Source organism: Primulina eburnea, chromosome 3, assembly GCF_022965805.1.
Source record: "Primulina eburnea isolate SZY01 chromosome 3, ASM2296580v1, whole genome shotgun sequence".
Taxonomy (NCBI): Eukaryota; Viridiplantae; Streptophyta; class Magnoliopsida; order Lamiales; family Gesneriaceae; genus Primulina; species Primulina eburnea.
Window position 1 is genome coordinate 23,665,717 of NC_133103.1, and position 27,888 is coordinate 23,693,604.

General features: G+C 37.1%; 2 protein-coding genes and 1 long non-coding RNA gene across 5 annotated transcripts; 2 read left to right on the plus strand and 1 right to left on the minus strand.

Moving 5' to 3' along the window:
* The first annotated feature begins 298 nt into the window (after positions 1-298).
* On the plus strand, positions 299-5,971 carry LOC140827393 (uncharacterized). Its single transcript, XM_073190055.1, has 2 exons — positions 299-1,335; positions 5,833-5,971. The coding sequence occupies exon 1, from the start codon at positions 375-377 to the stop codon at positions 1,218-1,220; it is 846 nt and encodes a 281-aa protein (XP_073046156.1). The 5' UTR covers positions 299-374; the 3' UTR covers positions 1,221-1,335; positions 5,833-5,971.
* A 4,514-nt stretch (positions 5,972-10,485) lies between these two features.
* LOC140827398 (uncharacterized) lies at positions 10,486-27,001 on the plus strand. 3 transcript variants are annotated; one of them, XM_073190059.1, is made up of 6 exons: positions 10,486-10,794; positions 14,423-14,617; positions 14,807-14,923; positions 15,056-15,205; positions 26,179-26,237; positions 26,743-27,001. In XM_073190059.1, exons 1-6 carry the CDS (start codon positions 10,648-10,650, stop codon positions 26,876-26,878), a joined length of 804 nt encoding a protein of 267 aa, XP_073046160.1. In that variant the 5' UTR covers positions 10,486-10,647; the 3' UTR covers positions 26,879-27,001. The 3 variants fall into 3 exon arrangements, with proteins under 3 accessions (XP_073046160.1, XP_073046162.1, XP_073046161.1); XM_073190061.1 differs by having other exon boundaries at positions 10,655-10,794; positions 14,418-14,617; XM_073190060.1 differs by having other exon boundaries at positions 10,669-10,794; positions 14,395-14,617.
* Positions 10,826-14,401, minus strand: LOC140827400 (uncharacterized). The gene is made up of 2 exons (XR_012116970.1): positions 12,854-14,401; positions 10,826-12,823 (listed from the first exon to the last, which is right to left on the minus strand). It is a non-coding gene; the product is annotated as an uncharacterized lncRNA (long non-coding RNA).
* Positions 27,002-27,888: the final 887 nt, after the last annotated feature.

Here is a 27,888-nt window from a genome sequence, read left to right on the forward strand (position 1 = left end):
AGACTGTCGTTATTGTTTTGTTTTCATTTGGGTTGTAAGATGATTAAGTATTTGGTTTCCACTGTTTAACTGTTGGTATTAAGTTTAATGTTGCATGTTTATTAGTTTGTTTAGTAGTGGCTCGGATAAGGGCGCTACATTTGGTGGTATCAGAGCATGCAAAGATTTTTTGGAACATTAGTAATTATGTTTTGAGGATTTAGAAGTTGATTTTAGTTTCCTTTCAGATGTCAGGAGATGGAAGCAGTCACGGTAGTGTGGTACATGGCCGTTATGACGACGATGAGGCTGGCCGAGAACATCGTCGTAGAGATCGTGACTGAAGGCGTCACCGAGATCATGATGAAAGGAGACGTAGGAACTGTGTCAACATTATGGATTTCATGAAGATTGGACCTCCACCGTTGACCGGAGACGAGAATGCTGATGTTGCTGAAGCTTGGGTCGATATCATGGAGCAGTGTTTTCGAGTGTTGCACTATGACGAGGAAGAGAAGATGGAGGTAGCTGATTTCATGATCCAAGGAAAAGCTCGGAAATGGTGGAAACCTGTTTCTGCCATTCTAGTTCAGCAGCATGGGTGGATTCGTTGGGAACATTTCCGTCAGGCCTTCATCAATCATCACTTTCCGCCAGCTCTTCGCCAGGCGAAGGAGATGGAACTGTTGACCATTAAGCAAGGATATTCGAACATTGAGGATTATCAGAAGCGTTTTACGGATCTGTTGCCGTATGCTCCTCACATCAGTGAGAATTCTGCAGCAAAATATTCTCACTTTTTGAATGGTTTGAACCAGGAGATTTTTTATCGGGTTTCTGTCTGTGATGATCCTACTTCGTACGAAGGATTAGTGAATCGTTGTTGTCAAGCCGAGATCAGTATTGCTAGGAGGAAGGCTATGCAAGCTAGCAAAATTTCTAGTTCGTTGGGACCAAGGGTTCAGTCTTTCAAGAAGTCTGTATCTTCTTCTTCTTCCGGTTCTGGAGGGGTGCACAGCTTTGGCAGGAAAAAGATGCAATGTGGCCACTGCGGAGGTAATCACCCGACAGAGAATTGTCGAAGAGCAATAGGTGCATGTTTCAATTGTGGTGGTTTTGGTCACATGAAGAGGGATTGCGCTAATTTGGAGAATCAGAGTGGAGGCGGAGGATCTATGACAGGGTCTTATAGTGGAAAACAGTCTGAGGCCACTGTTCAACAGAAAGGTTTTCCTGCTTAAGGTTCTCGTCGTGGAGGAATGTCACAAGGATCTCAGCAACGCCCACGAGTTCAGGGGCAAGTGTTTGCCTTAAACCAAGAGCAAGCTGAGGAGCATAACGAGAGAGTCATTGCAGGTAATTTTCTTTTATGTGGTATTCCTGCATATGTATTGATTGACACTGGGGCATCGCATTCATTCATAGCATCAACGTTTGTTAAGAAGCATAAACTACCCTACGTGTCATTAGATGTTTTGTTGTCGGTGTCTACACCGATGGGACAAGAGGTTTTAGCTAAGCGACTTGTAGTAGACTGTTTGCTAGAGTTTGAGGGAAATTACTTGTCTGCCAATTTGATGATATTGGCATGGAAGATTTCGATTGTATTATGGGAATCGACCTATTGACTAAGTATAGAGCGACGGTAGATTGTTATCAACGTCTCGTTCAGTTTCGTCCAGAAGGAGACGAGAATTGGTTCTTCTTTGGTGAGGGAGCTCGACCTCCAATGCCAGTAGTGTCTGCTGTAAAGGCACAACGAGCTTTAGCAAAAGGAGGAGAAGGATACCTCATTTATGCTGTTGACGTATCAAAGGATGTAATCGACGTGAAGAACATTCCAGTTGTCGATGAATTTCCTGATGTTTTGCCCGATGAAATTCCTGGATTTCCTCCAGAGAGGGAAGTGGAAGCGGAGATAGAGTTGGTACCAGGAACCGCACCTATCTCCAGAGCGCCTTATAGATTGGCACCAACAGAGATGAAAGAGTTGAAACAACAGTTACAAGATCTTCTTGACAGAGGGTACATCAGACCCAGTGTGTCTCCTTGGGGAGCACCAGTGTTGTTCGTTAAAAAGAAGGATGGGTCTATGCGGCTTTGCATAGATTATCGGCAGTTGAACCGAGTAACAGTCAAGAATAAATATCCGTTACCACGGATTGATGATTTGTTTGATCAACTGCAAGGGACTTCAGTGTACTCGAAGATCGATTTACGGTCTGGATATCATCAACTTCGAGTTCATCAACGTGATATCCCTAAGACTGCATTTCAAACAAGGTATGGACATTACGAGTTTCTAGTGATGCCGTTTGGTTTGACGAATGCTCCAGCAGTATTTATGGATTTGATGAACCGAGTATTCCAGGAGTATCTTGACAAGTTTGTCATTGTCTTTATTGATGACATATTGGTATACTCTCGTAGCCTTGAAGAGCATGCACAACATTTAAGGATTGTGTTGCTAACCTTAAGGAATCACCAACTGTATGCTAAGTTGAACAAGTGCAAGTTTTGGCTCGACAGAGTTGTTTTCTTGGGACATGTTATATCCAAAGATGGGATATCAGTGGATCCTAGCAAGATCGAAGCAGTATTGAGTTGGGCACGACCGGAATCAGCTCAAGAGATAAGAAGTTTTCTGGGTTTGGCAGGTTATTACCGGAGATTCATTTCAGGATTTTCTCAGATTGCCAAACCATTGACTCAACTGACCTGTAAGAATGTGCAGTTCGAATGGACTCATGATTGTGAAAATAGTTTCAATGAACTGCGTCAACGTTTGACAACTGCACCAGTTTTAGCTCTGCCATCTGGATCAGGAGGGTACATTGTGTACACTGACGCATCACTTCAAGGACTTCGGTGTGTTTTAACTCAGAATGGTCATGTGATTGCATATGCATCCAGACAGTTGAAGAAGCATGAAGAGAATTATCCAGTTCATGATCTGGAATTGACAGCGATTGTGTTTTCTTTGAAGATTTGGCGACATTATCTCTATGGAGAGAGATTTGAGATCTTTACAGATCACAAGAGTTTGAAGTATATCTTCACTCAAGCAGATTTGAATATGCGTCAAAGAAGATGGATGGATTTTTTAAAGGATTATGATTGCGAAATCAAGTATCATCCAGGATCAGCGAATCTTACAGCTGATGCTCTTAGTCGCAAGGTGAGATTATCTGCACTTCAGACAAGTTTCATATCAAGTGTAATCCAAGATTGTTGTTCTATGGGATTTCACTTCCGTCATAAGAAAGGAATGGAACACATTCGAGTAACGAGCATTTTATCTGAACCGATGTTGTATGCCAAAATCAGAGAAGCTCAGTTTTCTGATCCGAAGGTGGAAAAATTAGCAAGGTTAGCTAACGGAGACAACACATCTGGCATTGCGTTCCAAACAGATAGAACCTTGTGTCTGTCAGGAAGAATCGTAGTTCCAGAAGATTCTAAATTGAGAGACGAGATTTTATCTCAAGCTCATAGGAGTAAGTTGAGTATCCACCCTGGAAGCATGAAAATGTATAAGGATTTGAAGACCAAGTTTTGGTGGAAAGGTATGAAGAGAAGTGTTTACCAGTTTGTAGCCAAGTGTTTGGTTTGTCAGCAAGTGAAAGCTGAACATCGACGACCAGGAGGATTACTTCAGAATCTTCCTATCCCTGAGTGGAAGTGGGAGCATGTAACGATGGATTTTGTCACCCACTTGCCGCTGTCTTCTAAGAATTGTGATGCAATTTGGGTTGTTGTGGACCGACTGACTAAGTCAGCACATTTCATTCCGTATAGTCGGGAATATATTTTCGATCGCATGGCAAGACTATACATCCAAGAGATTCTTAAATATCATGGTGTGCCAACAAGTATAGTCAGTGATAGAGATCCACGCTTTACCTCAAGGTTCTGGGGAAGTTTTCAAAAAGCGTTGGGAACGACTTTGAGTCTGAGTACTTCCTATCATCCAGAGACCGATGGTCAGTCTGAGAGGACCATTCAGACACTCGAGGACATGTTGCGTGCTTGTGCTTTGGATTTTGGACCAGCATGGCATGATCATCTGCCGCTTGTGGAGTTTGCATATAACAATAGCTACCACAGTAGCATTGGTATGGCTCCGTTCGAAGCATTGTATGGTAGACGTTGTCGTACTCCATTGTTTTGGGACGAAGTAGGAGAACGACAAGTGCAAGGACCTGAATTAGTGCAACAAGCGATTGACGTAGTGGAATTGATCAAGAAGAGGATTAAAACTGCACAAGATCGTCAATCGAGTTATGCGAATACCAAGCGTAGACCTCTACGGTTTCAGTCAGGGGAAAAAGTTTTCCTTAAAGTTTCACCGTTCCGCAGGGTGATGAGATTTGGACTCAAGGGAAAATTAGCCCCAAGATTCATCGGACCCTTTGAGATCTTGGAAAGTGTTGGGAATTTGGCGTATCGATTGGCTTTACCGCCGTATCTGTCCAGCATTCATAATGTCTTTCATGTATCGTTGCTACGACGGTATGTAGAAGATGAGTCGCACGTTCTTAGTCCGACAGATGTTCCACTTGAAGAAGACTTGACTTATGTCGAGCAGCCGCTTTTAATCCTGGGTAGGAAAGAGAAAAAGCTCAGAAACAAGACCATTCCACTTGTTCTAGTGCAATGGCAACGTCGAGGTACTGCAGAAGCGACTTGGGAGTTAGAGAGTCGTATGCACTCAGAGTATCCTCATTTGTTTTGAGTTGTATTTTATTCAGTTGTATTGTATTTCAATTTCGATTTCGAGGACGAAATCTTTGTAAGGAGGGGAGGATGTAATGACCCGAATATTTGTTTTGAATGAAGTATTAATTAAGAGATAATTAATGAGTTGTTAATTAAGTTTTAAGGAATTGATAATTCGGGATTAAGCTGTTGGTATCCACCGAATTTTAAATGGATAACCCGACCTACTTCGGATTATATTATCTCGAGAAATCCAACTAGACCAATGAGATTCTGACACGTGACAGATAAGATTGGTTCAGATTTTCTGAAATAGTCCGGATGCAGCCTATAAATGGAAGCCGATTCTTTTGTTTCCTTCACCGCATTCTTCAGAGAGAGTTCTAGTTGTACCTTAGGTTTTCTAGCCAGTTTCTAGGGCACTTTGGTGTCGGGAAGTTTCGGAGCTAGTGTCGACTCGAGGAGGGTTAGTGTACTGAGATCGAGACATCATCAGCGGGCTGACGACGGACGCATGTATAATCCTAAATCCTTAGATAGTGATTTAAGGATCATTAGGGAGATCTTTGTAGCATGTTTGATCTGGTTTGTTAGTGATTTCTTTATGTTGGTATTGTCTAGGTTCAGAGCTTTCTGTCAGATTGTTTTAGTGAGGTACATGATGTACTGACTGAGATATCCAAGCGTATTATACACACTTATATGCTGCATATTTATCTGTTGCATGATACATGTTTTACTGCTTTGGCATATTATGCATGACATATCATGTTGAGCCTGATATCTTTTGAGATATACCTCGTTTGTTGGGGCCGCTCAGCCCTATTCTATATTGTGGACGATGGGGCATCGAGAGCTACAGTGTCCGACGGGACCCGCGGCTCTGATGACCTGCACATTGCAGGTCCACGTCTTGATGATGAGTGTGGGAGCCAAAACATGCCTAGGGCAGATCAGAGACTACACACTCAGGCGCCTCTAGACTGAGCATGAGATTCTTGACTTGATCCTTGATATCCGAGCATATTGCATTTTGCATGCATCATATCAGTTTGTATACTCGTACATTCTCGTATTGGGCGATTGTCGCTCACGTCCTTGTTTTCATCTTGGGCACCCCATTCCACGGGACAGGTCTTAGGTTGGACGGTTCGGACGACCAGGGCAGTGGCTAGAGCAGTTGGGTTTTCGGTGGTGATCCAGTGGAGGTTTTCTGTGGTTTATAGTTTTCTCGTTCAGAATCATGTATTTGTTATGGTTGTATTAATGTTTAAGACTGTCGTTATTGTTTGTTTTCATTTGGGTTGTAAGATGATTAAGTATTTGGTTTCCGCTGTTTAACTGTTGGTATTAAGTTTAATGTTGCATGTTTATTAGTCTATTTAGTAGTGGCTCGGGTAAGGGCGCTACACCACGGACTTTGAAGACCAAGCCTACTGCAATAGTTGGCACTATCCCAACTTATAGGGTGATTGTATCAGAAACTCAACAGCCCATCAAGGCTGTCCCTTTGAAAGCAATCCCAACTGAACCCTCAACTGAGGATCAGTTACCTCTATCCAGGATTCTGCCACAGAAGAAAGTCACTGAATCTAGTGACAAGAAGAAGCTTGTTGGAGTTACGGCTCCACTGATCAAAATCTCCGGATATAGTCCTTTACCTTTTTCCAGACCAAAAGAAGTAGTGATCAGAGAAGGTATCGATTCAACTACTTCAGGATGGAGCATTCCACATATCCTGACTGATCCAAAGAGGAAAGGAAAGATGCAAGAAGAGCCCAGACCTACAAATGCCATACAGATGCACATTGATCTCATTTGGCAGGAGATTAATGAATTTTCATCAGAGAAGCTCAAAATTTTTGATGAATGGGTCAGATTCAGGACTCATGTCTTTGCCAAAGAACTTCAGAAGAAATCCAAACTGAGGAGGTTTATTGATCTTGAAAAAGTGGTGATGAAGACAGTAAAGACATCGACCATTACTCAAGTTCTTGAAAGGAAGAAGTATTTCTTCGATCTTATGAGAGTACAGAGACTACAAAAGTTGGTTGATAAGCTGTGGCAAAACTTTGATCCAAGCAGTCCAATCGCATTAAAGCAGTGTATTCTCAACGTGAAACGGATCTTATCAGACTAAAAATAGAGATCAAACATTGGGAAATGGATCAAGATTTGATCATCCCAGCAGCCACTCAAGATTTCTCAACTGAAGATCCAGTTCAAGAATCTCCTCATGACGTTGCTACTTCTTCTCAAAAAGCAACTGTTCCTTCAACTTCAGTTGCTCCAACATCACCAATTTCTGCACCTCATACTGATAATCCACAGCTTTACTCTGAAGCTGAATTGACATTGGCAAATCTAGATGAGGTCATCGAGTCATTTACGACTGACATTCAACTTGAAACAGTCAGAACAACTGAAGATGTTTCATCAACTGAAAAACTAGCAGATGTTCAAACTGAAGCTACTGAAGAACAAGCAGAAATGGCTAATTTTGAAGCATTTAATGAACCAGTTCAGTCGGTGGCTGTGACTGAACAGGCAGTTCTTAGTTATACAGACGAGGCTCAACTGAACTCAGTTTCAACTGAAAATATGCAAACTGAAGTACCAATAGTTCAACAAACTGAAGTACCATCTTTTTCATTGGATCCTCCTACTATCTCTTCTCCTCTCCAGAATCTACAAGAGCTGATACATGCTGAAACGGAAGTTTCTGACAGGACTTTGGTGGTTTTTGATCAAACTACCAAGGAACAAGAACCAGGGCCATCTGAACCTGTTTCTCCTCATTCATCCTCAGAAATGGACTTAGTACTTGAAGAGATTCAGGACATTCAGAACAACATGTCGAAGATAATGAAAGAAATCAAGGAAATTCAAAACACTCAACTTGCTCATTCTCTGAAGTTGAACTCCTCAAGTAATTCAATTCAGGGAAAATGAAGTCAATTCAAACTGTTGTGACCTCTATCTCCTTTACGATCGATGAACTTAAAAAGAACAGAGTCTTAACTGAGAGTCTCTCCCTAACTCAAGACTCAATCAGCAAACGAGTAGAATATATGGAGACATCTGTTTCAAAGAAAATCGACTTGCTGCAAATCATTGTATTGTCTGCTGTCAAATATATTGCAGCTGATGTTAGGATTTTATCTTGAAAAGTCGATGTGCTTGACAAAAAGGGAGAAGCAGCTAGATTGATGAAAGAATAGGAGAGGATCAGAACTGAAGAAAAACTGTTGTCAGTTATTAGTTGAAGGGTATTTTTTTTCTTTGTACGAATCCGTACACTAGAAAAATTATGTTATCTACAATGTTTTAAAGTATTCACTTTACTTCAGCTGATCAGTTTATTAAGTTCCAAGTTTTGTCAATCACCAAAAAGGAGGAAATTGTTGGAAACTAAATTTCAATGATTCGAAAAACTAAGCATCAAATTTATTGGACTAACTGATCAAGTAACCAGGCTTCGCAAATCAACTATCAGTTTCCTAACTGAAGATTAATGTGCATAATATTAAAGGAAATTGATACCAGCTAAACTGAATTTACAACTGACTGATCAGTTGGAAACTGAGTTGAACGAAACTGAATTTTCAAGTCAACTGACTGATCAGTCATAAAACCAATCAGTCGATATATTCAGTAGATAGCACACAAGCTATTGCAACATGTCATCAGTTGAAAAGGACATTCAACCGACAATAGTACAAAGCAGACTGCAACTCGGAGTGGAACGCCACATTTCAGAATCTACATTGTACGAATGTCAGAGAATATTTACGTGGCAATCAACGTATATATGGATTCAAATTATATTTATTGTTACCGTTGGAAGAGAAGCCTATAAATAGGGGAAGAGGGTAGCTGAAATAGAAAAAAAAAGAACGAACAACTATTCTATTCAAACTTGTTGTTACGCTGCTAAAATCACTACTTGTATTCAAATATCAAAAGATCGCTCTTATCAGATTTATCAGTAGCAATCATGGTAGATGAGATCCTACCTATGTAGGCACTACCCTCACTTCATTTCAACGGGCAAGATCTTGCGACACATACAATTTCAAAAAAAAAGTGAGTCCTATATATGCATGGACAAATCTTGGTCATCCATCCTATCATGGGGGCAATGCCCACATGGATTGGATGAAATAAACCTAGATTCATTCAGTTGTGTTAAATTCAGTCACGCACGGTAAGTTTTTGTGAACTAAGAGTTTCAGTTTTGGCAATGTTAAGTCCAAACTGAAGTAGGTTAGTACAACTCTTGTATTCGATCAAAGTCTTTGAGTGGATATCATATTTTCGTGATAGAAGGGGTGACGTAGGAGTTATTCTATTCTCCGAACATCCAGAAACAAACTGTGTGCATTTTATTTCAGTTATTATTTTCAGTCAGTTATTCTATCTCTCAGTCAGTTTACTTTCGCAACTGTTTTTTTCAGTTAAACTGATTGTTATCGACTGACGAGATTCCGAGTGTCAGTTTGTCGCTAAATTGAACTCAATCTTCGAAAAATATATATAATACGTGAGTGTTTATTCAACCCCCCTTCTAAACACTTATCACCTTTTAACTGATCATTTCAAATAATAATCAAACCAAGTGATGGGAGCTTGAGCTAATTAACATGGTATATTAGGCTCATTAAGCCCATTAATGCATATTTAAAATATTTTGCTTAGGGAAGTTCGTGAAAATATTAGTCAAATTCTTGAAAAATTCATATTTTAATCGAAAATCGAATACTGGTTGAAAAAACGACTTGGCGTGTAAAACACATCAAAACTCATTATTTTCAGAAATGTCAATTAAATTAGGCCATATATTAAACAATTAAAAATAATTATTTACTAAAAATATTTTTCTTTTTTATGGTCCCCGGTCTCCATTCCTCGATTGCTTCTCGAATAACCTTTAAAACACTGTTTTCATGCATTCGTGTAGAAAATACATTTTATACTTGCAACCATGCACATCATATTCAATTATGCAATTAAAACTATTTAGTTTTCCATTTTCCGTAGATTTGCATGTATTTAGGTTACGTTTTCGTATTTTGGACCTTAAAAATAACATGCGATGAAACATGAAATTGAAAATTGGTGACAGTGGATGAGAAGTATGTGAATGTTCACAGCTCAATTCACTGTCACGGTCGTGCGTCGACTACCATAATCTCAGTATTTAACATAGGCAATGATATTAATTCATTGGATTTACAATTATTTTCTTTTTTGATCGATGACTCAGTTGTTTACATCATCGTGCTTACATCATCGTGCTAATAGTTCGTTATAAATCATAAAAGAAAGAAAGATGAGTACAAATATTTCATAAAAGAAAAGAGAAAATGAGTCAATAGTCAAGTGCAATTTTCATTGAACATAATCATTCTGTTTATAGGAAAAACATATAACATACAAATCTTTACAAATATTATCTTTTCACATTTATCTTTATCACAAATCTAACTAAACAAGATAATGATCTACAATAAGAATTTTTTTTATAACATATATAGATTTAAGATGTGATATATTGTTTAATTATAAACAAAAAAACTAATCGAAATCCATTAATTTCAAAATTTTCGCTCATAAAACCTAAAAGAGTTGAAACTGAGCACCTAATTTATACCCAATTGTTTGAACACAAAAAATGAAACAAAACGGAAATGTTAAAATAACAAAAAAAAGGTTACACCCTTTTCAAGATATCCCATTCTCAACATTTGTGTGTATATAATATAATAATAATAAAAATATAAAAAGGGGCTTTGCAAGAAAGTATGCCCAGCAGAAGATTGTCTCAGCCACCCAATCACACACTCTTCGTCCTCGCCTGATTTCCATATTATTACGATTACTGAAAATAGCTGCAGAGAAATTACTGAGCCAAAATCTTAATTTGTGAATTGAGACGAAAAGTTAGACATGACAACTTCCTCTTTCAGGCTCCTCCAGTTGCCTCTTCCAAACAGTAATATCAGTACTTTGAGCCACTTCGATTCCCTTTCTTTTTCTTCGCATAATCTCAGAAGATTTGCTTCGTCGCCATGCTCGTGTTACCAGAAAAACAAGGTTCTTTTTTTCCTGTTCCCTATTGCCTTTATTTTCGTCTTATTATTACCTTTTGATGTTTATGGGCTTTAGTGTGTTTGTTTATGATACGTGAGGGACCTGTTCGAAATGGGCATTGTTAATTTGGTGTATTTTTTTTGGAATTCATGTTCTTCAATAATGGATTTTGGCATACGGTCCTCTTTTTTGGTGCTCTTGAATCCATTTGAGGTTTGACGAACTGTTGCTGCAAAATATAATTACCCTTCTGCCGCCGGCGATAAACCGTGACGGCATTACAAAATGGATATGTTCCTTCGATTTGGAAATTCATGAATTTGTTGCCAGTTTTTTCTTTAGAGCTGGGTTCTGACCCGTTATGTGTATTATGTGGCCAACTTCCCCCATACTCTTGCTGCTATAGGTGTTTTGCTTGTGTTATTTAAGGTTCTTCGAAAGGCCTGAAGTTTCTCAACATTTTGCAGAGATGGAGCCATGAATCAATGGTTAAGGGTGTGGTAAAAAATTTCAACTAATTTTACTTCGTGAAAAAAACAACAATTGTCATTCTTCAAATAAATAGTCAAGAAATCATCTATCTAGTGATATCTGATTTGATACAACTAGCGAAAATTCCATGATTTGTTGCCAAATATGTTTTGTTACCGTTTTTATAGCTTGGGATTCTAACATGTAGTAAGGGAATTGATTTTTTAGACAGAACCTGTATATGAATCAAATAAATATTTAATTATAATTTTTCAAGTGAATATTAAGTATAAGCATCAATTCATTACTTATGTGACTAATGTTTAAGTGCTTAAGAGAGTACGCTTTGTTGGGGATATAGTGAAACATTTGGTGAATTTGTTTTAGGTTAAGTGAGATTTTAAGGATTATCACTGGATAGATTAATTTTTGTGGCTTAATCAAGTGTTTGGTGTACTTTGATTGGACACAACACAATGTAACAGGGCCATTATAATCATCTCTATATGATAAATCCATCAGGCTGTGAAAAAAGGATTAGACACAAATCTGTATCATTGTAAATAAATGTCACTTCCGCCCCTAGCCTCCTCATTATCATCACAACATTTTTTCATTTAAAAATTAATTTCAGCCCTTCTTTCCTTATGGACCAATCTCTTATCAATAATGGTATCCCCCGATTCTTCTCCACTCTGCATATCTATTGATTTGCAAAAACCCCCCACACCGTGATTTTATTTGACCAGGAAAGAGGACAGGGAAGTGGAGAAAAGTATTTGGGTAAAAAAATTAAGGGCAGGGTGTGACCGTAAGTACCGTCAATTTGCATGGTTCCCGAGAGATGAAGCAGATTTGAACAAGATTGAGTGATTCAGATTACAAAAAGTGACAGGTTAAGTTGGAGTAACGTCGTCACAGGAGGAATAAGAGGGTGGTGGAAGAAGAGGAGAAAGAGAGTTAGATGCTTGGGTGCTATGACGAAAGCAAAGGTGGTAATCCTATGGAGAAAGAAGGTTGGAGAAGTTCCTTAAAATAATGTGGCAGAATTGGTAGAAATGAAGAAGGAAAGGAAAAAAGTTGAAAGAGAGGACAAACAGAATAAATAAAAAGGGTACCAAGAATGAAAGAGAACAAATTCCGAAAATAATTAGAAATGGGATAATGTTTTTTTTCACTTTGTAACATAATATACTTCCGCGTTCAATCATTTACACTGAACATTCAATTAATTCTCCAATTCTATTTTAAACCTTATTTATCTTTTAACTTAGTGCAACCCTAGAGTGCATGCATAATGGTTTAATTTATTAACTACCAAATGAATCATAGTGTTTTACAATTACAGCATGACCCAACTTATTTATGTAAGATATGTGCATGCGACGATGTAAATTTGTTCCAGCCTTAATATTTTTTTATTCGCAGAAGTTATTATTTCTCGAAAGGGTTCATTATAAACACTAGCCGCTGACGCTCACACATTACACGTGTAATGTAATATATGAGGCATACGGATCGTCTATGTGTACTGTAATATACGAGTAAATTGGTAATCAATCTAATTCCCGCTGATGTATCCGTTAACTACATAATATTTTTGACATTATTTCCAGATGAGCTAAATACACAACAAAACCAAATTATAAATGTACATAATTTATATTCATTCAAATCTGTGTAAACTTTACAAAAATAAAACATGATCTGTGAACATGGTATTGAGGGGGCTTATTTGAACCCTAAAATCAGAGTAGCTTCGCCCATACTCCAAGTTGTTGATACATTAGTGATTATCCTGTTTTAGAAGTGCACCTGAATGCCAAGTTGTTGATACATTTGTGATTATCCTGTTTTAAAAGTGCACCTGAATGATATATTAGGGAAGGAAGATATTGAAATTAACACAAGAGAATTATTTGTTGAATGGAAAAGTACGAGATAGGCTGAAGTTTGTTATTCTTGGAACATTTTTATTGTTAATTTTGTTATAATTATTATTTTAGTGTCTAATTGAATAGATGTTTGCATTTATAAAGTGAACAAGAAGATCAAGTATTGGCGTGCTTGTTAATCTTTTTGAGATGTAAGTAATTAGTGCGTTTTTGTTTGGAGATTACAATGCCAACTGTGTTTCAGTACAGTTTCTTCCTCCTAATCAATAATTGCAGAAGTATCAACAATAATGTAATGTCACATTCTTAAAATGGTTATTTATGGACCTCTGAAGTCAAGTTCGAGCTATAAACGAGGAAAATGTTCCTAACTGTGTCCTGTGAGATGAGAGGAGAATCTTCGGTTGTTTCATTATCCTAAACAATTCATATGAATTACCATTCGTCAGTCTGAGCTTTGCATTCGTTTTTGTACCGTGCTTGTCAAACATAGCTGGTCGAAAATGTGAAATAACAAAGTTTCGTGCCAAGAAGTAATAAAGTTGCTAAATAACAAATAGAGCAGTGGCCCAATTGCCAAAACTAAATCACCTTTTCCTGGCATGGAAATTTAACGAAAGTATGTTACCTGCAGCAATCATGAGTTTAGTTTTTAAATAATAAAACTCCGAGAAAGAATATATAATTGGTTGAGATAGTGTACTAGACATACTAGAAGGGAGAGAATTACTTTGTGTTGGCTGAATCAAGATTGTAATAATTTCGATAGAGAAAAAGCTTGAATGATGAGCTCACACACTGTAAATTTCTTTTGATGATATGGTATCCTTATCACCATGGTAGCTATTTGTTGCTAGAATTTTCAAGTATCATTCAAGTAAATTCAAAGCATTCGATGTTAGTTGTTCTAGCATTGGCAATATCTGCTGCAATATCCTAACACTGCATTGCCATGTTCTTTTCAAGCTGTATTCAAGGAAGATGTGCAGCAGTTTGTACGCATTACCTATTTCTGTCCAAACTTTTGCGTGTAAAAGAAAATAAATGGAAATAATAAACAGCTAGAAGGAATAGAGCTTGTGTATAAATTGTCCAATTAGGTTATGTAGATTGACCTGTCCTGGACTGTAGTGGATAACAAGCTTGATCACAGATGCTATTTATTCTGCCTCTCATTCTTACAATAAACTTGTGATTTCCACATGTCAATTCGTTTTCACTAATGATTTACTACCAGGGCCTCTGTTTTCTATGTGCTAGTATAGTGGCTTTGCAGACATGGCAAAAGACAACAACAAATTTGTAATCTGAGGGATGGCAAGAAGAGTGAGATACAGATGGGTGGTTCCGATGATGAAATATCAACTCAGATTCCAACCCAAGCCCAATCTCTTGTTGAAGGGTCTGGAGCTGTTTTGGTATCCGAGTATAAGCCTGTTCCTGATGTGGACTACCTACAGGTTTGTTGATCGTGTACCATGCCTATGTTAAATTGATAAATCCTTGTAATGATAAATTGGATGGTTATTTTTATGCAACTAATTGTTTTTAGCTTTTGTATTTATGTTTCTGGCTATATTTTAATTCCTACTGTGAGTTAGAATCGTTGTTGAACGGCGAATTATTTTAGCACTTACTTCCTTTAACAGGAGTTGCTAGCAATTCAACAACAAGGACCTAGAGCAATTGGATTTTTTGGGACAAGGAATATGGGTTTCATGCACCAAGAACTTATTGAGATTCTAAGCTATGCATTGGTTATAACGGTATTACTCGCAATAACTAATCTGGGTTATCACTTAAAATGGTGATTCTTTTACTTTATGATGCTCACACCTCATACATTTCCATGATTTTCTATTTGAATTCTTGTCTCGAAATCATTTTCTTCTTTGCAGAAAAACCATATTTATACATCGGGAGCCTCAGGTACTAATGCTGCTGTAATCAGAGGAGCTCTTCGTGCTGAAAAACCAGAGCTGCTCACTGTCATACTGCCACAGAGTTTAAAAAAGCAACCCCCAGAAAGTCAAGAGTTACTTTCTAAGGTAAGAATTGAGGATTGCGCTATGTCATTTAATTATAATATTAAAGTGCCCCAGAAATTATCAATTTTATTGTCTCAGCTATTTATATAGCTGAATCTGCATTTATTTCTTGCAGTTAACCTTCTACCTTTCGCTTGTTTTTCTATGTTCTGCACTGTGGGAGAAACTGTTCATAGTTTCTAACTATGCTAGGACGTTGAACTTTAATCGGAAGAAATGTAGTTTCTTGCTGGGCCTTTTAATATCTTAAAATTTAAAATTGGAAAGGAGACCTGGAAAATCAGACAAGAAGGTTTTCTCTGGCTAAAGTTTCATATGCATTGCTGTTCAAAATATACAGCTTTTGTAAAGGCCCGAAAATACTTGCTTGAAAATTTGCGGAAAAATTAAAATTTTTCTTTTTAAAAGAACTTAAATGGTCTCATTCATAAAATCGACTGATGAATCAAGTTCAATGTTTAAAATATCGCAGCGGAAGAAAATAAAGTTTGCAAAAAAAAATCACAATTTAAAAATAATATCCAACGACTGATAAAAATTTGTTTGCGGAATAAAATAACAACTGCTGCACTGAGGTCCTCGGGTGCCACTACTGCCGACCCAAGCTGGCTCACTGGTCCCCGCCCTCGGCCCTGGCCTCATCAGTACCTACAACAATCAAGTCTAGTGAGCCTAAAGACTCAGCATGCATATATCGCAGGTAACGAGTAAAATCTGAAGTAAAATATGCATGGGATAAAATATCATGTCATGAGGCATGCTGAAAAATAATCTGTACTGAGCAATTATATTACGTTCATAACTGAACTGAAAATCACAGTAAAAATATTTGCTCCTTGGAGCCCTGTACTGAAATAACTGGTAAAATTTTCTGTTGAGATTATGTTTTACGCTTGTGGCCACTGCACTAAGCTGAAACTGATCGGTAACTGGCTACCGGGGAGGCTGAAACTGAACTGATCTGGCCGGTCACTGGAGACCGGGTGGTACCATAGTGAACTGATCGGTCACTGGCGACCGTCTAAAATAACACTCCCACATAGTGAATGAACCACAAGCCATATCGCATAAATCTCAAAAATAATCATTTTTTGTTTTCATGCACGTAATATAATTTAACTGGCATAATGAAAAATCCTGTAATTTTACCAACTGGATTGGATTGGATCGTCCCCCAGGCTCGCTGCAACCTAAATATGCCATGAAAATATGCAATGGATTTTCTTGGGCAAACTTATGCAATTAAATTCTGAAAATGCGACAATTACGTCTAACGACCTCGTATTTTAATCATGACTTTGAACCAACCCGAACCAACACTGAACCAACGTGACGTCATGATTAAAATACACTTAAAATTATGAATTTATGCTCCAAAAATGATGAGGGTCGAAATCTAGGTGAATGGAGGCCAAAACATGAAACGCTCTTTCGAGAGTCAATTTGGCACATCGCACCGTAAATTCTCGTACGACCTCAAAACTGATCCGAATGATGAACGGTCGAAAACATGACCTTCCTAACTCAATGAGGCACTGTCCAATCCAAGGCCATGGGCTAAAAGCCAACCAAGAACTCAAACGAGCCTTCTAAACGACACCGCAACCTGCTGTAATTTCCAGCAGCTGCACACTCTCTTGTCTTGTGTTGGTTTCGAGTCTATCTGTCATTGGGGCGTGAACCACCGACGAGAGACCCTTACCAACATCCCAAGGAATGATTTGAACCATGGCTAAGGGCTTTTGGCCAGCCACAATTCGAACCATACCAGAAACAAAACCGAAACTCCAACCGAGAACCAACGTGCATGCGTGTGTAGTGTTTAGCTTTGATCGATGTCTTGCGTCGTTCCAGTGGCCATTTGATTGACCATGGCACGATCTAAACATCTAGGGGCATGGTATGAACCGTGGCTAAGGGCCATAGGCCAACCAAGATCCATACCAAGCAACCAAAACCGAAATGCATATGCTGAAATAACCGAAGGGCCGAAGGGTATAGGGGGCTGTTGTGATGTTTTTATTAAAAACCGAGGAGCCATGGACCAAGCCACCAAAAGGGCGGCTTAGTCACGTCTTAGTCATGCTAGGGGAGTGATCCAACCATGGCTATGAGCCCTAGGGCAGCCAAGATCGAATTCAATCCCTCCTTGCCAACAAGCTGAAATTCGAAACTCAAATGGACCAAATGAGAAGTTTCTGTCCATTTCTGAATTTCCAGCAACCAGGGCCTTGAACGAACGGACCAATCTGATCCTAATGCATCCTATTACGTGTATTGATGTCGCCTTGGGAGCCTGGAGTTGAACCAATCACCTGAAACTCACAAACCAAGGAAAACGTGAAGCTTGCCAAGGAATATCAAAAATTCTGCATGTGTTGTTTTCAAAAGTTTTGACAGGGATCTCCATTTTTGCTTGAATAAACATGATCATGTACTGAAAAATAAATGATAATATGACTTGATTGAGGTTTAGAAAGAATCTAGACATGCCTTGTTATCGTTTGAAATAGAAACGAAAAGAAGAGACGAGACGGCGCGGAGGAGACGGAGTGGCTTCCTTTTCTACCTTACTTTGCTCTCGATTTTTCTCTCTTCTTTTTGGCTATGCACCTCACGATTTTTACCTCTGAAAATGAGTCTGAATTCACTCTGAATTTTCGAAAAGGAGAGGGGGGAAAAGATGGTTAGGAGAGTGAGGGAAGTGGGTGCAAGATATAAGGAAGATCCAAGACCAAGTCTTCTCAAATTTGAATTTTGAATTTTGAATTATGGTTTGATATCAAATGAGTTGGGGGATGTTTCTAGAGGGTGATGGCCGATTCTTGCATGTCCAACAAGGCTTGGATAAGATTGATCATTAATTAAATGGTGCTAGAAAAGAATGAAGAGATTATTCTACTAATTAAATACAAAGAAAGGTCAAAGGTGTTGAGTTGGCAAGATAATGCTTAGTCATCTAAGGGGCCAAAAATTCATCTATTAAAAGGAGGGGAAATTATTATCTAACTAGTAAATTTATAACCCTTAAAAGCCTCACTAATCATTTAATTAATTTAGTGAATTAATCTTTCAACCATGGAACTTAAGTGACTTATTTTCTACTCACCTCAAGTAACTTAAATAATTCCCTAAATCTCCTTTTTAACTTAAATTAACTTACTTGCTAGCTAAATTAAATTCTGGAAATATTTTCTGAATCTTAAATTTTATTTCTAAACTCCACTCCAGTCCGGCCTCACTGAATTAACTGAAAAGAATAAAAAATTAAACTGCTGGCTGAAATAATTAACTTCAAAGAAAAGAATTTAAATAATCATGCAATGAAGTCAATTTAATTTAAAATACTAGAATTATGCATGGCTTATACGTAGACTGATGTACGGGTTCTACAATTCTTCCCCCCTTAAAAGAAATTTCGTCCTCGAAATTCGCTTATCATTGATAAACAAAAAGTTTAGATTCTTAATTATAGAATCTGAATAATCCACGCTTCCGATGCGCTACTCTGATAAGATAAATATTAAGCTGTCCTTACGTCTCCTCAATCCTAAATAAATTTGTCTACCAAAGTCCTCGTTTGTGAATCGCAACTTAAAACAACTTATGGTGACTTAGTTCTATTCAACTATAGCCCCGAATTTTGACTTATCCCGCAGTTTCTCATACTAGAGATGGATGTCTAAACTTATCGCACCTTACTTTCTTATACTATACTCGTAATATTCATCGACTTATTATATTAGCATTTAGACAGTTCAACTTAGGAAACCTTAGCCCCCAAAATTTACTGACCGACTTCTATCCTCGTTAATACACTTAAAAGTTAACCTTATCTCAATCCTATAACAAAATTAGCCTAAGATCCTTGGACTCTCCTCATTGGAACAAGTGTCACATTCTTACGTATCAACGTAAAAACTTATTAAGTCATCCCATGGTAGCCTTAGAATAACTCTAATGAATCAACCTCATTTATACCCCATAGAGTTCTATAATCCCCATATCAAAGTTTCAGATTTCTTACTCGATAAAAATCTTAATATTCGTTCATTGATAACCTATGATGAACACAACTCGCTTCTTTTGGTTTTTATCTCACCCAAAATTTTCGTACGAACACCTATTTCATAAACTTAAACTTCAAACTTACGCGACCCAAATAGTATTAGATAACATAATCCCAACACACATATTCACTTATTCTCAAGTTTCTCAATGACTTGCAAAAATTTCTCAAGACAAGATGTCTACCTCAATTCTTACTTGCATCTATCGAGTAACCTAACCATCAATCATACCCAACTTCCTAGAAAGATCAAATTCAAACAAAAAAGTATAGTCCTAACTGTTAAGATCATGACTAAAACTTACGACACCTCTAACTTAAGTTCCCAACAATTCGTTATCTCGATGTTTATACTTATAACTTAACTAACTGATCAATTTTACCTTAAATCATCATCACGATAAATTCTTAATTTGTCACAACGTTATTTCACTAACGCTTAAATTTTTACGCCTAAGAAACATTATAATCCAAATATCTAAATATTCTATATTTCCTTCGAGCCTAAATAACCGAAAATTCCTACCATTTAAACCGTTCAATTCTCACTTACTACTAAATAAGTTCTCAAATTTCTTAAAATTGTAAAATTAATTCTTACTTTCCTTGAATATCATCAATTTTTTTTTATTATTTCTAAATCTCGAAAGTTACACAATTACCCATGAGTCCTCAGTATTCCCAATTAGATTTCCCGCATCATAAGGTTCAATAGCCTTAAGTTTATTAAACCCAAAATTAATTCCCATAACACGTCTTACATTTCTATAAATACTTAAAATCCCAAGTGTTCCTCAAAAGTTCGCATTTAATCCTTAAAATTTCGAAACTTGCAATCTGGCCCTTACAGTTCTCCAAATTTACATTTTAGCCCTACAACTCTTCGAAATTTGCATCATTGTCCCCATAAAATTTTCCATCTTTACCTCATTAAACTTTTAAATTCTCGAACTCAAAATTAAATCCCAAAATTTGGTAAATTCAAAAATAGTCCCTTAGAATTTTATTTTTGAACCTATGTCCTCAAATCATTGGTTATTACAATTAGGTCCTTAAAATTCTCAATTCCTGCAATTCAATCCTTAAATCCAACTATGTAGAGCATGCATCCTAAATAAATTCTCATAATTAATCTTACATTTCCATAGATACTTAAAATCCTCAAATTGTACATTTATAATCCTAAAGATTGTCGTAGTCTTCGAATCGCTATTGCTTATATGAAATCCTCAAAAATTTACCGACTAGCAATCAAGAACCACTAATAATTTTTTAGAAATTCTACAAGTCTCAAAAGCATTCATAATTTTTAAGTTTAACTTATGGCCCATAAGTAGAACATCAGTACTACTAACCCAAAAATTAATATAGTCAAATAATTTACGACCTCTCCTAATGCCCAATAGCAAAATTCTTATTTATGTCCGGTGGGGGTGGAGGTTCATTTCCCTCCTACCTCTGATGCTCACCGTCCTCATGACGGCGCTCATCATCCCTCGCGCGCTAAACAAGGCGTCTAGGAGGCATACTGTTCCAACATAACCCATACGTAACTAACATGCATAATTCCATAATTTATTTGAAATGAACACTGAAATACTGTAAATCTGGTCGAAATTATTTCATGGAAGCATGCTGTCAAAATAATTCGTGCTTTAAATAAAATACTGAAATGTAAAACTTACAGACCGAAGACGTGGCTTCGTGAGCTTCTCGCGGTCAGTAGTAGTGTAACCCTATACAGAACCACCGCTCTGATACCAATTGTAGAGGCCCGAAAATACTTGCTTGAAAATTTGCGGAAAAATTAAAATTTTTCTTTTTAAAAGAACTTAAATGGTCTCATTCATAAAATCGACTGATGAATCAAGTTCAATGTTTAAAATATCGCAGCGGAAGAAAATAAAGTTTGCAAAAAAAATCACAATTTAAAAATAATATCCAACGACTGATAAAAATTTGTTTGCGGAATAAAATAACAATTGCTGCACTGAGGTCCTCGGGTGCCACTACTGCCGACCCAAGCTGGCTCACTGGTCCCCGCCCTCGGCCCTGGCCTCATCAGTAACTACAACAATCAAGTCTATTGAGCCTAAACACTCAGCATGCATATATCGCAGGTAACGAGTAAAATCTGAAGTAAAATATGCATGGGATAAAATATCATGTCATGAGGCATGCTGAAAAATAATCTGTACTGAGCAATTATATTACGTTCATAACTGAACTGAAAATCACAGTAAAAATATTTGCTCCTTGGAGCCCTGTACTGAAATAACTGGTAAAATTTTCTGTTGAGATTATGTTTTACGCCTGTGGCCACTGCACTAAGCTGAAACTGATCGGTAACTGGCTACCGGGGAGGCTGAAACTGAACTGATCTGGCCGGTCACTGGAGACCGGGTGGTACCATAGTGAACTGATCGGTCACTGGCGACCGTATAAAATAACACTCCCACATAGTGAATGAACCACAAGCCATATCGCATAAATCTCAAAAATAATCATTTTCTGTTTTCATGCACGTAATATAATTTAACTGGCATAATGAAAAATCCTGTAATTTTACCAACTGGATTGGATTGGATCGTCCCCCAGGCTCGCTGCAACCTAAATATGCCATGAAAATATGCAATGGATTTTCTTGGGCAAACTTATGCAATTAAATTCTGAAAATGCGACAATTACGTCTAACGACCTCGTATTTTAATCATGACTTTGAACCAACCCGAACCAACACTGAACCAACGTGACGTCATGATTAAAATACACTTAAAATTATGAATTTATGCTCCAAAAATGATGAGGGTCGAAATCTAGGTGAATGGAGGCCAAAACATGAAACGCTCTTTCGAGAGTCAATTTGGCACATCGCACCGTAAATTCTCGTACGACCTCAAAACTGATCCGAATGATGAACGGTCGAAAACATGACCTTCCTAACTCAATGAGGCACTGTCCAATCCAAGGCCATGGGCTAAAAGCCAACCAAGAACTCAAACGAGCCTTCTAAACGACACCGCAACCTGCTGTAATTTCCAGCAGCTGCACACTCTCTTGTCTTGTGTTGGTTTCGAGTCTATCTGTCATTGGGGCGTGAACCACCGACGAGAGACCCTTACCAACATCCCAAGGAATGATTTGAACCATGGCTAAGGGCTTTTGGCCAGCCACAATTCGAACCATACCAGAAACAAAACCGAAACTCCAACCGAGAACCAACGTGCATGCGTGTGTAGTGTTTAGCTTTGATCGATGTCTTGCGTCGTTCCAGTGGCCATTTGATTGACCATGGCACGATCTAAACATCTAGGGGCATGGTATGAACCGTGGCTAAGGACCATAGGCCAACCAAGATCCATACCAAGCAACCAAAACCGAAATGCATATGCTGAAATAACCGAAGGGCCGAAGGGTATAGGGGGCTGTTGTGATGTTTTTATTAAAAACCGAGGAGCCATGGACCAAGCCACCAAAAGGGCGGCTTAGTCACGTCTTAGTCATGCTAGGGGAGTGATCCAACCATGGCTATGAGCCCTAGGGCAGCCAAGATCGAATTCAATCCCTCCTTGCCAACAAGCTGAAATTCGAAACTCAAATGGACCAAATGAGAAGTTTCTGTCCATTTCTGAATTTCCAGCAACCAGGGCCTTGAACGAACGGACCAATCTGATCCTAATGCATCCTATTACGTGTATTGATGTCGCCTTGGGAGCCTGGAGTCGAACCAATCACCTGAAACTCACAAACCAAGGAAAACGTGAAGCTTGCCAAGGAATATCAAAAATTTTGCATGTGTTGTTTTCAAAAGTTTTGACAGGGATCTCCATTTTTGCTTGAATAAACATGATCATGTACTGAAAAATAAATGATAATATGACTTGATTGAGGTTTAGAAAGAATCTAGACATGCCTTGTTATCGTTTGAAATAGAAACGAAAAGAAGAGACGAGACGGCGTCGTAGGAGACGGAGTGGCTTCCTTTTCTACCTTACCTTGCTCTCGATTTTTCTCTCTTCTTTTTGGCTATGCACCTCACGATTTTTACCTCTGAAAATGAGTCTGAATTCACTCTGAATTTTCGAAAAGGAGAGAGGGGAAAAGATGGTTAGGAGAGTGAGGGAAGTGGGTGCAAGATATAAGGAAGATCCAAGACCAAGTCTTCTCAAATTTGAATTTTGAATTATGGTTTGATATCAAATGAGTTGGGGGATGTTTCTAGAGGGTGATGGCCGATTCTTGCATGTCCAACAAGGCTTGGATAAGATTGATCATTAATTAAATGGTGCCAGAAAAGAATGAAGAGATTATTCTACTAATTAAATACAAAGAAAGGTCAAAGGTGTTGAGTTGGCAAGATAATGCTTAGTCATCTAAGGGGCCAAAAATTCATCTATTAAAAGGAGGGGAAATTATTATCTAACTAGTAAATTTATAACCCTTAAAAGCCTCACTAATCATTTAATTAATTTAGTGAATTAATCTTTCAAGCATGGAACTTAAGTGACTTATTTTCTACTCACCTCAAGTAACTTAAATAATTCCCTAAATCTCCTTTTTAACTTAAATTAACTTACTTGCTAGCTAAATTAAATTCTGGAAATATTTTCTGAATCTTAAATTTTATTTCTAAACTCCACTCCAGTCCGGCCTCACTGAATTAACTGAAAAGAATAAAAAATTAAACTGCTGGCTAAAATAATCAACTTCAAAGAAAAGAATTTAAGTAATCATGCAATGAAGTCAATTTAATTTAAAATACTAGAATTATGCATGGCTTATACGTAGACTGATGTACGGGTTCTACAGCTTTCTTGATGAAGTATGGACAACTATCTTGCAAAGAGGAGACAATAAAGTTATAACAACTCATCTATTGTGTTTTATCTGTGAACAATGCCGGAGAAATAATAGGTCACTGCATTCCTATGTGGCTTCTTACAGTTCATTTTTATTAGTATTTTCAATAGTGAATTCTTATTCTATGTACTTGGAAAGTCGGTAGCATACTGAGATAAATACAAATTAGTACATGTTTAGACCTATGAAAACACATGGTAAAGGACCCCTAATGCATGTTAATGTTATTTTCAAGCCACACAATTTTGCTGTCCTGTTGCTAGTGTTTTGAATGTTATTGCCTGACCACTCCTGGAGTAGGAGCTCCGTTTTAGGAAATAATCCATTCTTTGATATCATCTCTAGTGAATCCTAAGCCATCGTTCAAGTTTTGAGCCATTGAACTTTGAAGACTAACGGACATGGTGGAATGTGGTTGATGCGATGAGAGATGCTGCATGTTGATTTGTGTTGCAACTGAACCAAGCTGAAAATGATCTATATTATATAAGTAAATTTGAACCATTAAGGACCCAATCATCTTATGGGCGGCGTCTGACTTGAGGGGGCAACAAAAGCTACTTAAACATTAGTGTTTGCTGTTGTATTTTGCATATTTAGTTGACTATTTTCTATTCTTCATGAGACATTTTAAATTTTAGAATCTTGAAGGTTTTTAACATCTGTTAAATGGAAACAAAGCTAAGGAAAACTGAAGGACATAAGTTGCACATGATTGTCGTCAAAGAAAATAGAAAATACATGTACAAAACTTGTCCGGGAAATTAATATCCCCCGATAGAACAGAAAACACATAGAAAACTCATGACTTTAAGATAAAGAGATATGAGTTACGAGACGTATCCAGGGCACAACTCAAAGATGATGCGGCTAAAAATTCAAATGTCATAAAAGACAATTTGTTAAATTACAAGTTAAAAGCAATATACTTATACTTGACCTTTCCATTTCCACTTTTAATCATTTAACTTGTTATATGTTTAAAGGCAAGTTATATGTTTGAAGGCAAATTTACCACAAAAAAACACTTAAATAATGATGTGGTGACATCAATTGACAATCATTATTTTTATAGTGAGTATCCAATGATTAATCAACCTCCACTCTGAATCCAAATTAGGTCCCAGATTGTAATGGGACAGTAAATGGAGGGCATGAGTAAATATAATTATTAAGAAAACACAGGCACTTGCCCTGATCTGTGGTGTAATTTTCTTCATAAATGTTGGTTCTTGTGAGCTCTAAAACAGGAATTTTAAGATTCAGCTGTGCCAACATCAAATTTAAGCTCACTGTGAGCTTGACTAATGCTGGGACATATTTGATTCTAGATTTGTTCTAGATGTAGATTTTTGTCTCAGGTATGAGAAAGCTGGGTCAGAAAGAAGTTGGTGCTGGTGAAGATGGTAGAGGATAATATTTACTGGGCCACCTGAAATATTTTATTTTTAGATGATTGTGTTAGCTAGGATTGCACTAGGGTTGAGGTTTCAATGAACATGGTAGAGGAGAATAGTTACTGGGAGACCTGAAATATTTTATTTTTAGTTGATTGTGTTAACTAGGATTGCACTAGGGTTGAGGTTTTGACTTGTGTCTATCCGTGGGTGCTTATGTCATCCGCTTTCCCTTTCTTTCATGCTGCATAACTTTCTTCTTTCCTTTATTTTTAATGTGATACCATGTACATTCGCTGTTTTTAATTTTTTTTACCATATAATAAGCGAAGGAAAAAATCCATCAGTAGATTACGCTTCATCTATGCTGTAAAGGAAAATAATATAATTAAATAAGCACATCTGACTTTTGGATGCTATGTTTTGAGCTCTGATTTAATCATGCTCTCTGGGACAAGAGTAGGATTTTCGAAACGATATCTTACTATTCTATCTTCCCACTGTTTAAATATATCAATATAGTGCTCTTAACATATTGTCATCTGTCTCAATTCTCTCACCCTATCATGTGTTGATGTGCCTAGAAAGATAGTATAGAAAAACATATACAAGGGATTATATTTATGCAGTGATTTGTGGATTTCCAGGTTCAAAATGTGATAGAGAAACCACACAATGATCATCTTCCATTGATAGAGGCCAGCAGGTATGCAAGTTTTTCTTTTGAGGAAGCATGTTTATTTCCCATTCTGCTGTTTCTTATTTCAATATGAAGCTGAAGTTTTAAAGGAGCATCATTTGAAATTATCAAACATGCTTCCTCATTCTGCTGTTTCTTATTTCAATATGAAGCTGAAGTTTTAAAGGAGCATCATTTGAAATCAAGTTTGATAAATTAGCTTAATGTCATATGTTCGATTCAAGTGGAACAGTTGTGCTACTAATCAGGCTAAAGCACATACCTTGTGTTCTCTCGGTTAAACATATCTGGAGCTTCTACTTATCATCCTTTTCTAGAGTCGTTGCTGTTGAGTAACACTCTTTTATTTGTTTACTTTAGCGTCACTGGATTGAGGCTTAAATAACACTCACTAGTCAAGAAAATTGAATCTAGTCCCCTTGGTCTTATATAAGATGACATTCGTAGATATCCTGGTTCGGACCACCTTTAACTTTTTTTGTATTGGTTTATTTTGTGTTTGTCTATGCAGGCTGTGCAACATGGACATCATCTCGCAAGTACAACAAATCATATGTTTTGCCTTTCATGACAGTAGATTGCTCATGGAAACTTGTCAAGAAGCGAAAAATATGCGCAAGATCGTTACTCTTTTTTACCTTGATTGACCACCTAGCACCAGTCCTCTTCTTTTGAATTGTTCATTTATTTTTCGTTATTATTTGACAATGATACAGTTAATTTATTAGAATGCCTTGATTTTTATCTCAAGTGAATGATGTGCCTTTTGAGTTTTGTGTTACTTGCATGTAAACTTGGTTTTATTTGCATGAACTCTTCTGTTCTGGTTTTATTTGCTAATGGCTGTTAATCCATTTAGGTAAAAAAATTGAAATAATGTATTTTAAATACATAAATTTTATATGGGTTTGAATAAATAAATACTTTTTAATATGATTGTTTGAATAAATTAATTTATTTTGAATTTCAATTTCACTCCCTACGAGTTTATGCACTTTCATTAGTTATATAGTTATACTGATGGATTTCAAATGACTCCTAAATTGCTTGAAGCTACTTCGAATCTTCGATGATTATAGGTAGAAAATCTTTGAGAAAATGAAGTTTGGAGAAGTTATTTCAGTTTTTTAGGATAAAATTGGCTAAAAGAGTTGATTTGCAGCATGGTGAATAAAAATGGCAGGCCAATGTAATTTTGTGGTAGAGTGTCATGCCTTAACAATTAAGGCACGTTCTCTCCCAGGTGTAATCAAATCAAGTCGAACATAATAAAAAATTAAGGTTCGAGCACAAATTCAAGTTCTATACAAACTAGAAGAGTTAGATATTTTTTTCTCAAATTTGACTGAAACTTGATATCGAGTTTGAATTTGGCTCAAATATTTGAGCATATTTGTGGGTTATTTGACATATTACTAAAAATCAAAAACATGAATCGATTGAAATATAGTTATTTAATATATAATTATATTAATAAAATATTAAACTCGTGAGTGAATCGGAAACCCTTGAACAAAATAATTTGAGTTTAAAAAAGTTTGAATAAGTTCAAGTTTGGTAGATTTTATATAAATCGAATATTTTTTTAGTTATTTAAAAACTCTGAGGTCACCTAGATTCATTTGTACCCCATAGTTCCACATTTACAAGCACTAGC